This window comes from Mirounga angustirostris, unplaced genomic scaffold (genome assembly GCF_029215605.1).
Source record: "Mirounga angustirostris isolate CCGP_5_RB_7025 unplaced genomic scaffold, mMirAng1.0.hap1 SCAF_13, whole genome shotgun sequence".
In the NCBI taxonomy this organism is placed as follows: Eukaryota; Metazoa; Chordata; class Mammalia; order Carnivora; family Phocidae; genus Mirounga; species Mirounga angustirostris.
Window position 1 is genome coordinate 63,088,121 of NW_026991721.1, and position 12,265 is coordinate 63,100,385.

Below are 12,265 nucleotides of genomic sequence, written 5' to 3' on the forward strand. Positions count from 1 at the left end.
TCAGATCAAGTAGAGCTGCCCTTTGTGGGTTACAGACACAAGAAGCAAAGGAACAAATGTGGGTAGAGGGCAGTGACACTTTCTTAGACCTACTATGTGTGGGGCCCCGTCCCAGACACTTCTGGTGTGGTTCCTCACTTCATCCTCTCCAGCAATTCTACGAATGAACCTCAGGATACCCATCTACAAATTGGGAATGATAATGCCTCCTGATGTCATCAAATCGTGAAGAGGAAAGTGAAGTCCCTGAGCATGGAATAGGCGATGGATACATTTCTTTTCTCTCCCCCTTTTTTCCCCTTCAATCCCCACTTTACCAATGAAAAAACAGACTTGTCCAGGGCTGTACAGCTGGTAAACAGTGGGAAAGAAGGACAACACATCAAGCCTGTTGGCCTTCCCACTCCACCATGCTGCTCTTACAGTTGTTTCCCCTGGTCTTTGGTCTCACCTCCCCTGGTACCTGGTATGTGCAGGACACTCTGACACTCCTTTGTTATTCTTCCAAGCTGCTCTCTCCCTCACAAACCTCTTCTAGGAAGCCCTCCAGCCAGCACAAGTTTGAACATACAGCTGGAAGAGAGATAGCAGGGGCATCCCCTTAGCTTCCCATGGGCCCAGCCACCCCAGGGGTCCATTTCCCTTCCCTGGAGTCAGCCAAGCACTAGGAGCCTGGGCTGTTTCCCCACAAGTTCACCCTATAATAAGCCAGCAGGTCACATTTTGTTCTCCTTAAATAAACCTTATAGAAACATTTAAATGTTTATTTCACTCATAAATTCCCAGGAATGCGCAACAGTTTCCTAACTGCCTGGGTGCAGGGATAAATATAGGCCAGTGTCATAGACGGGAATATTATCTTCCTTTCCCCAATGTCACATGACTAAGCCTGGACTAGGAAGCTCTAAGCAACAGCTCCAGCCCTGGCAGGACTGAGGAGTTTAGCTCCTGCACTTGGGCCCTGGCAAATAGCCTGGGACAGAAGGATCCTACTAGAAGCCAGTGTGGGGTAATGAAGTTGGGGAACACTAGTCAGAATCACACCTGGATGACCTTGGGTCCTTAACTTTTCTGAGTTTCATATTCTTAAACATTATGTGGAGCTAATAATCCCCATTTTCCAGGCTTGTTTAAGGATTGGACAAGATAAAGCAATAATAGTGATGATGATGATGATGGTGAGGGTGGTGGTAGAGGTTGGGCCTTGTGGTGGCTGTATCCCCAGGTCCCTCTCTCATAGCCTGGAGGGCAAACAGGGACTGCCTCTGAGAGAGGGGCCCTGGCCACAAAGAGAAGTTGGTGCTCTTGTGATAGGATAAAAGGATTCTGGGGACTCTCGAGAAACTGATTATTCTAGCAAGTCCTAAGAGCATGGGAGAGAGCAGAAATGCCTCTGCTGAAGTCTGCTGGACATGGGGCTCTTCCCTATCAAGCACTGAGGACTAGTTTCTGGCTCCCCTAAGCTCCCCAGTGCCCACCCTATGGATCACCCTGTGCACCCAAGGCCTGCCTTGCCTCTGATGAACCCTCTTTCCTGTATACCTAGAAGCCAGGGATCAACAACCACTGGATTATCCTGCCTTCTTCATTACTGTTTTCACTCTCATGCCAACAGACACTAGGAGTGTGGTTACATGCAATGTCTATTAGTCCTACTCAGTGGAGAGTGTATCACCCAGCCAGCCATTCATTCATCATCATCTTCTATCCTCTCCTCCTCCCTTCTTTTCCTCCTGTTCCTTCATTTCTTCCTCTCTCCAGTCCAGGCATTTAATCATCCAGCCAGTTATCCACTTGACCTATCCACCCAGCCTATCATACATCCATCTATCCACCCAGTTATTATCCACCCAACCTATCACACATCCATCCATCCATCCATCTATCTGCCCATCTGTCACATTCATCCATCCTTCCTTGAGCTCCCACCACATACTCTAGTTGTAGCCTATGTTGAGAATTGGAGATACACACATAAAAGACACAGCCCCTGACCTAAGTTGCTTATGTGTAACATAAGACAGGAGACAGGAGACGGAGAATCAGAGAAACAAAAAATGGTAAGCTACTCCTTTGCTCATTATAGGAACTAAAGACAAATAATTTTAACATACATATCTGACCTTCTGTAACAATCAACATTTCCAAAACACTTTCTGCTTTTTCTTCAGCACTTCCACAGCTACAATCTCAAAGTTCTTACTCTGTCACCAGAACCACTAGAAGCCATCCTGGTGGAACTGTCCTCGTGGCCCTTTCTAAGCCTCTTTTCCATAACGGATGGGACATCAAGCAACTGCCCCCCATGCCTAGGGCCTTTGGTGTCTAGGACACTGGCTTTACTGCTGGGTGGAGCTAAGAAAGGAGGCAAAGCTAACAGAAACACTAGCAGGAAACTCGGGTTTGAATCTCTACTCAACCATAGCACAGTTATGTGGCTTTGGCAATTACTTACCCTTGTAGAAATTCAGTTTCTTCCTCTATAAAGTAAAGATAATAATATCTACCTTGAGGGAATGAGACCACATGGCAGGTGCCCAATAGATGGCTCTAATATCTCATACATTAGATCCTAACATTTAACTGATAATTCATTTGAAGATATTTCACTGAAGATTGTAATTGAGGCTGTTCTTGCAAAAGGTAATGATAAATGGAAATGAGCTCAGAGAGGATGAATTCAAAACCCTCAATTGGACATTCAAGGTACTGGCCAGTTTCTAGTGTTTAGAGTGTACTTACCTTCCTCAGCTTTCTCATATGTAAAATGAACTTCCTAGAGTTGTTGTGATAATCATACCTACTTCCTAGAGTTGTTGTGAGGTTACTGCATGTAAAGTGCTTAGAGCAGCACCTGTTACATAGGAAGCCTGGCATGAGGGTTCTCATCGGGTGAGGTGGGGCATGTCCCCACTCCACACAGCTGTCACCAGGTTCCCAGGGCTTTACGTGCACTATCTATTTTGTCTTCATCCATTCCTTACAGAGCACTGATTCTTTGAGTCCCAAACCTTTTTCTCACACATTTCCCAAGGGGTCTCTGAGGAGATGTAGACAGAACCCCAGTCTGCTGGCCAGTGAAGATGGGGCCTGATCGGGCAAGGGAGGATAAAATGAAGAGAAAAGCTGGCAATCTACTTTACATGGTAAAGCATGCTGTTAAGCTCTAGGTATTCCTGGGGATAGCAAGACCAAGGATCCCCCAATTCCTGATCAGAGAAGAGAACACAAGCGGAACACAAAGCAAATTAGATCAGAAAGAAGTTGTCATTAGACTGTAAATCCATGGGGTGGTGAACTCTCTTGAGAGTGGGGCCTTAGTGCTTAATAAACATTTGTTGAATGAATTCAGTGAATATTTACAATTAACTCTTGAACAAAATGGGTTAGAACTTATTTGTGGGTTTTTTTAATAGTATGGTACTGTAAAAGTATTCTCTCTTCCTTATGATTTTCTTAATAACCTTTTCTCTACCTAACTTTATTATAAGAATACAGTGTATAATACATATAACACACAAAATATGTGTTCATGACTGTTTATGTTATCAGAAAGTCTTCCAGTCAACAGTAGTCTATTAGTAGTTAAGTTTTTCAAGAGTCAAAAGTTACACATGGATTTTCAACTGTGCAGCGGGGTTGGTGTCCCTAACTCCCACATTGTTCATGGGTCAACTGTATTGAGTAAGTTCAACTCAATTCCATATTTATTGGGTTCCTATCATGTGTAAGTGAATAGTTATCCCTTTCCTGTATGCTCAAACTCTGTTGTGGTATAGTGGGGTAGTTTCTGGACTAGAAAGAAAAAAAAAATAATGATTCTAGCCCTGTTTCCTCAGCTTACAGCCATGAGGCAGTAGAATCCAGATCTTGCAGCTTCCATGTTATGTCCTTTGGACAACTGATTTAACCTCCCAAGTCATAGTTTCCTAATCTATAAACTAGGTATGGTCATAGCTAACTTATAGGGCATTAAGAAGGTTATCTGATATTCACTGTGCTTCTTAAAGCATGGGTGCCCATATCTTTGTCTTAGCATTTGCTTTAGGGGAGGAAAGACTGAAAACAGGAGGATTCTAGCGCTAATAATGTTCTTTTTGTTGTTGATGGTAATTACATGGATGTGTTCCCTTTGTGATAATTCACCAAATTATATGCATATGATTTGTGTAAAAAAAAAAAAAGGTTATCTGAGATAATGAATATAAAGAGTTTAGCTTAGAACATGGTAGGAGCCCAATTTTTAGCTTCTTTCCCTGCATCTGAATATGATACCTAACTGCTCTGAACTTCCACTTCCCTGGGGATGATGATTGCTGTCCTCACAGTGGGGTTAGGGCATCAATTGTAGTAACATATGTAAAAACTTTTTTTTTTAAGATTTTATTTATTTATTTGACAGAGAGAGACATAGTGAGAGAGGGAGCACAAGCAGGGGAAGTGGGAGAGGGAGAAGCAGGCTTCCCGTGGAGCAGAGAGCCCGATGTGGGGCTCGATCCCAGGACCCGGGGATCATGACCCGAGCCGAAGGCAGACGCTTAATGACTGAGCCAGCCAGGTGCCCCTGTAAAAACTTTTTAAAAACTGTTTTGTGCTGTATTAGGGACTGAGACCTATTATCAGATGAGAACCTTGCTTGGCACTTTATATATATGATTCTGGTAATTAAAGTCAAGAAGCCTGGGGCTTGACTCTAGGCTCAGTGACTTAGCTGTATTAGCTAGTACACATTACTTTACTTTTCTGTGCTTCAGGTCTTCATCCCTAAATGGGGTAACAATAGTACCTATCTGGAAATTAAATGAGATAAAGTGTTCAACAAACCTAGCACAGTGTCTGGAACATAGGAAAATTTCCTTAAAAGTTCACTGTTGTTAGCAGCTGTTACTATCAGGCTTGGCTTGCAGATGAGGAAACAGGCAAAATGAGTAACTCACCCCAGGTCCCACTCAGGTATGTAAAGCCCAGCTCTTTCCACACTGCCACACTACCTATACATCTCTATGAAATGGAAGCATTTCCTGTCCCTTCCAGAGCTCCCTGCTGCGTGGGGAAGCCTGCTTGGTATTTTTCTCTTCTAAACGGACAGCTGAGCAGGCTCAGCTCTGGGTCTGGCCCACGGACTGATGTTGGTAAGCCAGGATGGGTCTCTCACTACATTGACACAAATAAGGAGAGAATTCCAGATTTGTCATGGCCGCAGCTATGATGATCTCTAATTCTGAGCCAAAAGAGGAGGCCCAGCAGCTTTGTGGTCAGAGGTTCTAGGAGCTCCACAGCGGATCCCTTGCTGTTAGGGCCACACACAGAGGACTGATTCTCCACATTCCAACCTGATTTTCAGTTAATTGAAAATTGGAGGTGGGGAAAGGGGTGGGAGCAGGGATGCCACTGGTTTGTTGAGTGCTGCGGTAATCTTAAGTCAGCAAGATGGTGCTGTATAACACGGTTAGGCATCAAGTTGTTTAGATGATCAGCAAGTGCAGTACAAAGTAGGCACATAGGGAGATGTACAGAGACAGTAACTCGTGTGTAGCCTGAACCAGGAACTGCATGGTGATCTGTGTTTCTAGGAGTCAGTATGCATCGAGTTGGGCTGTTTTACTTGCCGATGGCTGAAAAAGAATGAAAAAGGCATAGGCAGTGCAGTGTCTCAGCAGGATGTGTGACACGGAGCTGTATTTTCTGGCCCCATGAGCTTAGGCATCTGAGAGGATGGCAAGCAGAAGTAAGACCCTGCGGTGCTTTGGAGTGTGCATGGCAGTGTGTTTGTAGGGGCCCAGGGTGGCCATCTCAGACAAGGACTTTGGAAGCACAGGACAGTGTACCCCTGGCTCAGGCACCAAGGGTTCTCGTAGAGGGCCCCCGAGGCAAAGAGTACTTAGTGCAGGGTAGAGACTAAGAGTATGGGCTCTGGGGCCAGGCTGCCTGGGTTCAAATCCTGGGCCTGCTGCTTATGAGCTATATGATCTTGGAGGAAGCTGCTTAACTTCTCTGTGCCTCAGCTTCCTCAGCTATGAAATGGGGATAATGATACTTCCCTCATAAGGTTGATTGAAAGTTAAATAAATTCATACAGTAGAATAATGCCTGGCATTATGATGAAGTGTTGTGGACAATGGAGATGGGGGTGGGAGTTAGTCAGGGGGTGGTGGAAGGGGGGCTACTGGAACAGATGATGTGAAAGATGGAGGTCTGCTTATGAGTTCACATTGACCTACACCTGGGAGCTTCCAGAAACCCCTGAAAGAGGATGGGGATTATCTGGGTGGAAACTAGAGCCAGTTGTTAGAGCTGACCTGAACCTCTTTGCACACTCAGGTTTGCAAAGCACTTCTGAGGAAGCCATGCTGTTCCAATGAGTCAGCTTTCTGATATGGCTGCTGATCACAGGCCAGGAAACAGTTGATGTCCTGGTCTTGCTGCCTCTGGGGCCCAGGGCCAGGTCTGGTGCCCCATGATTATGGGGAGATAGGTGGGTATGTGCCCAGAGGAGAGATTCGGGAGCAAAGCCTGGAGGAACAGAGGAAAGGAGACTCTGGGAAGATGTGTAAACTGCTTTCCTGCATCTGTAGGTTTTCACCCCACTATAGGCAGTTGTGGAGGGCAGAACTGAGGGGGAGTCACAGGGAGGCAGTTCCAGGTTGACCAGCAAGCCGAGCTGGCCAACCACAGCACAGACTTCCTTGTGAGGTGGGCAGTTCCCCTATATGGAGCTACTCCTATAAACTCCCAAGACCCACCCCAGAAGATTGATTCAATAGGCCTGGGTTGGTGGAGGAATCCGGGTTTAACAAGCTTCCAGATAACTGTTTGGGGGCTCATATTATGCAGAACTTTGCCTGCCTGGGAGGGAAGGGTCTTAGATGAGATCTAGTATCCCTTCTAGCTCTTAACTCTGATGGTCTGTCATTCTGTTGTCCCTTAAGGTCCCAGGCTTGTGTCCTGATAGTTTTTATTCCTGCCAGACCTCTTGGCTACAAGCTCATTCCTTTGAGCCCCTCCCTGTTCTAGGGCTAACCCAGAAAACACACTCAGGACACAACTTCACAGAGTGCATTGTCTGGAAGCTTTATTTCTTTGTGGGTCTTGATTACAGCTTCTGATTAGGGACCTCAAGGGTGTGTGTGGGGGGGTGGGGGAGGTGTGCACGCGCATGCATGCAGAAAGGAAAACAGGATCTAGGTCTACAGCTTTTGTGTTTTTCTGTGAGAAGGTCTCAGCTCGTGTTCATGTTAGCAGTGGGAAATGGGGGCTGGGGCTTGAGGAACTAGAAGTAGGACTGGACCCGGGGGACCTGTAAACTCAAAAGGATGCTCTGGTTCTTTGCCTGCCTCACAGAGAGGGAGTTCACACGGTACTGGGAATTTCAGCCAAATCCTCCTAACCAATCCTGCTTTCCTGGCTGCCTGGTTTCCGCTGCTCCCAGGGACTTGGGCTCCAGTCCCTGGAGGCTCCAGCCCTGTTCACAAGGCCTGACCCTCCCCTGAGGCTGTGGCTGCCTGAGAAGCCCAATGTAGGTTGTCTGATGGGTGCAAAGAGGGAGGTGCTCTTCACTGACAATGCCCGTGGGCTTCTGGAAAACTCAGGGAGGCCTAGTGCCTGTCAGTAAGGGCAGAGAATAAAAGGATACTGAATCTGATGTCGCCTTCAGTCTAGGGTCTAACCTGCCCCAGCCCCATGGTCCCTCAAGCCAAAAAAGGTACTAGAGGCTGGGCCAACCAGAGTCGAGGAGGCAGCCACTAACACTTGCCCTGAGGAAGAGATGAGGAAACAGAGGTACAGAAAAGTTAACAGGCTCACAGGAGGTCTTTTGACCAGGATGTGGAGGAGCCCAGCTTGGTCTGATTCCAGAGTCCACCTTCTTAAATCCTGTGCTAATGGTACTCCCTTATGTGCATCAGCTCACCTGAAGTCCTCATGGGTCCTTCTCCTACTGGGCTCCAGCAACACAGAAGCTATTGGTACCACAAGCATTCCCTTTATTGTCTTGACTTCCCCCAAGCACAGAGATAGAATCATGGCATTTGAGGGACCTTCAGAGGCCATGGGGGCCCACCACCTCATGTTACAGAAGTCTGGTTCTGTTTCAAGGTCATAAGGAGAGTGAGCTTGTGGAAAACTGGAATCTGGAGCTCTGCTGTTCAGCTAGGTTCTCTGACCCTCAAGTCTGTGGTTAGCTTATGGATTCCCTCCCCTGGCTTGGCTGTGCCTGGAAACTCACGCTCACCTCTGACCCAATGGAGCTATACCTAGGTGTGGTTTGAAGTCGTGATGATAAGAAGGGCCAGCAGGCTTTTGTGCTATCTTGTCTTAGTCTCCTGAGAAGGCTTAAAGGTTCTTTTATTTAGAGAGGTGAGATGATGAACTAAAGGTAAACTAAACTCAGTGTAAAAGGATCTCTTCACTAACGGTAGAGTTGCAGCATTGCCAATCTTTTATTTTTATTTTTTTTAGGAACACTTGTATTCTTGAGGAGTATGGCATGACAGCTGTTTGGGGGAACTAACTAGGATTCAGGAGCCAGATTTTGCATCAGAATCTGGTTTAAGCACACTATTGTTATTAGTGAGGTGGAAGGGGTCAGGAAGGGCTGTGGTAAGAAGGAACCCAGGGCTAGGGAGTAAGGATGCTAAGGGGACAGAACTTGGGAAAGTCATGACTGAGGAGAGGGAGCAGTCACATTTGAATCCAGATGTGGATGTTTTGCTTTATGCTGTCATTCTCTTCTTTAATCTTTAAAACTTCGGTGGATTAACAAATTTAACAAATTTTTTGTTGGCTAAAACTTATAACCCACTATTACCAGTGTTTTAAGGGAATTGTCCACACTTGGTTAGGAGCAGCAGTAGAAAGGGGGCAGCAGCAGAGCACCCAGTTTGGGGAAGACCAGACATCACCCATAGAAGAACAGAGGAGCAATCTAGAGCCATAAAGAGCAACTGATAAGCAGCACCCACCAGGCTCATGACATTCCTGGAAGAGAGGTTCAATAAAACGCTGAGCTGGCTGCCTGTGGCCAAATGCATAGGGGTTTGGCTCACTCCCACTTAGAAATTCAAGGGCTCCCCAAGTGTGCCAAGTTCTGCAACATCTCAGTCCCAGGAGTTTGCGATAGGGAGATACAAGAAGCCACTCTTTTCTAAGTATTTATTATCTGAGTTCCCACAGTTATGACGTGCAAGAAAACAAATGTCATCCTAACATGAAAATGTTCACTGAGAGTCTGCCTGCTTACCAAATTAATGCTCACTCATACATTCTTCCCTCACTTAACAAGAGTCTGTCCCTTTGGGCTGAGGTCAGTTCAGACATCTGTCAGATATAATGGGGTGGTACAAGTGCAAACCAAGTGCAAAGTTCATGAAATCAAAGAAAACAGTGTTGGAAAACTTCACATGCATGGTCTTGTACCAGTGAAGAGCAGGTGGAGCTGGGCAGCTAACAAAGAAAAAACTACAAAGATAATTTGTATTGGCCAAAAAAGAAAATGATTTGCATATTGAAGGATCCATAGAGGTCCTTGGGAAAATGAATGAAGCTCTTAAATATTAAACACACAATCTCTTAACAGAGGTGCTGTAAAGTAAAATGTGAGGGATGTGGTTCATATGAACAGATCATCATGTCGGTATAAAGAATAAATATACCAATGCCAAAATCAACACAATTAATTCTTTGTTCCCTCTAAAAAAGTAGCATATAATCAATTTTTTGTTATATGTCTAGCTAAAATAATTTGTTTTCATAATTTCATTTGACAATACAATCTCAATGAGACCCTTCAAATTAATTTCTTTTCATCATTTCTTTTTTATAATACAATTTTACTGAAAATCTTTTCCACTATTTACTATAAAAGTTTGATCTTCACTTTAAGTGGACTCAGTTTAAACGGCCTTTTGCTGGTAACCACAACCCTGACATGACGAGGCCCTCTGTGCTGACAGTTCTCCTCCAAGTCTTTCTCCATTCTAGGAGGGTGCCTACAGGGTTACGGTGGTTGGACCTTCCAGGAGACCTCAGTCAGACACAGCATAGGAGGTTCCACTCTCAGGATATATGGGGGGCCTTGGCCAATTCAAATGGACCCTGGGTAGTTATTCCTCAGTGTGGCAGCCACACACCTTCCCCCGGTGCCCACTGCAGCCTGCATAGGCTGTCAGCAAACCCTCTAGCCAGGCTGAGTGATGTGGCACCAGCCCAGGGCACTTGGCTTGGCCCCGGCCAGACTAACTGCAGGCAAGGAGGGGGCACTTACTTGGCCGGTGGGGCTCTGGGCTGCCTGTGGCTCTCCAGGGGGCTCCTCATCCTCGGGAATGTGGGGCATGGCAGCCTCCTGGCGGGAGTGGCCGCGTGTGCCCGGAACCTCCGCGGCGTCAGCCCCAAAGATGCTCCAAGAGGCCTGGGCTCCGCAGGCTGAGGAGACGCCAAAAGGACAAGTCAAATCCACTCCCATCCCTGACCCAGGCTGGGTTCCATTTCCAGGGGCCATGAGCCGCAGAAAAAGCCTGCTTGAGTTTGTATCAACACCAGAGGTTGGACTAGGCTAGGAGAGGGTATTTGGAATTGCATTTCCTCCTGTTCATTTGCTCTGTTTACAAAGTCAGAGATGACCTTAGAGATTTTCCATCTAATTTGGTCCTTACAGTAAACACAGCTATCCCAGAAGGGAGAAAAGTGCTTCAAACTCCTCAAAGCCATAGCTAATGGAGGACACTCCATTGGGATCAGATTTGTACTTGTGTATCATTTATTAAGCGCCTACTACATGCCAGGCACTATCCTAAGAGCATTTCCAACATCACCTAATTTAATCCTCATATGACCTCTGATGCAGGCATTAATATTCACATTTTATAGAAGAGAGAATGGCTTCCGAGGGTGGTAGCCATTTGCCAAAATCATACGAAGAATCAAGCATTTGAATCCAGATCTTCCTGATTTTGAGGCCAGGGCTCTTTTCACTCTACCACATAGCCTTCCTTGCCTGGATTGAGGAAGAGGAGGATGTTTCTTGACTTTCTACCCCATGGCTGACCTCATGTCCTTCAAAAGCTTTTCTGACCCTCAGTATGGGGCTCTCTCACTTGAGGACAGCCCTTACTGGGCCTGTGATTCTGGAGGCTCAGCCAAGGTAGATCTTGTGTACCTTCTGCAGTGCTACCCTGAGCAACTTTCATTGCTTCCCCAGAAGCCAGGCTTATCCTGTCTCATGGTGTAGCAGCCTTGAGGCCCAGCTGGGATTGACCCAGTTATCATAATCTCATTTATCTCACCACAGTGATTGGCTCAGGGATAGAAAATAGGTCCAGTGTAAACCAATGAGCACACTGTAGTGTTCTGGGACCCAGGTGCTTTATCTTGCTCTGGGTGGTAGAATATGCAGATGTAAAACCCAATGTTACTGATGCCATTTTGTTTCTGTTTGGAAGTCCAGACTGAGGATAAAATTGACACACAAAAAGGGCGGGGGGGAGTAGAGCCAAGACACCCGCAGAAAAAAAGAAGGTGGATCCCTGATCAAAGTTCACCTGAAGCCTGAATTCTTTCTGGACTAGCCAGTTATACAAACAATTAAATTTCTTAGTATTTAAGTCAATATGGGTTGGGTTTACTTATAACTACTAATTTGTAAGTACTTATATTAACTTGTAACTACTAACTATTGTTACTTGTACCTAGTAACTATTCTTTCATGTTTCTCACCAATCAAGAGGCCTAGGACCATGATCTCTCCAACAGACCTGAACCAATGGGCCTGGCTTCTCTGTGTCCTCTTAGAAAAGTGAGGTTTCAATCTGAAGAGGCAGGATAGCAAGGTAGAAAGAACACAGGTCTTGGAACCTTATACTTGGATTTGAGTCCCCACTCTGCCATTCACTGGCTATGTGGCCTTGAACGTTGGCTTTACCTCTGAGCCTCACTTCCCTTGTCAGGGGAACAGAGATAAGAATGCCTCCCATGCAGGAATGTTCTAAGGATGAAATGATATAGAGCACCAAGCACAGAGTAGGTGCTCACAGAGGCCACCTGCATGGAGGTCTGCAGCCCAGGAAGCTCGGCCAGAGTCCAAAGGCCTCTACCTAGCCTCTTTGCCCACTAAACTCCTCCAGGTCCCCTTCCCCTAATGGGGTGGGAGAACCAGCCTGATCCTATAACTTCAGAGATTCCCTGAAGTTGCTGCTCTGCTAGTCAACAGATGAAAACCACCAGATGCAGACCCTGCCCTCAGCCACAGCCAGGGGGCTACTGGGACACACAC

General features: G+C 46.1%; 1 protein-coding gene across 5 annotated transcripts in view; it reads right to left on the bottom strand.

Moving 5' to 3' along the window:
• IRAG1 (inositol 1,4,5-triphosphate receptor associated 1) overlaps positions 1 to 12,265 on the bottom strand; it is a 125,904-nt gene that overhangs the window by 70,483 nt on the left and 43,156 nt on the right. For 3 of the 5 annotated variants that reach the window (XM_064577094.1, XM_064577093.1, XM_045894142.3), the window contains exon 2: positions 10,262 to 10,419. In XM_064577094.1, the coding sequence (XP_064433164.1) occupies positions 10,262 to 10,419 (158 nt within the window). Of the gene's footprint in view, positions 1 to 10,261; positions 10,460 to 12,265 lie in introns of those variants that run through there. The other 2 variants (XM_045894140.3, XM_045894138.3) reach the window with 1 other exon arrangement.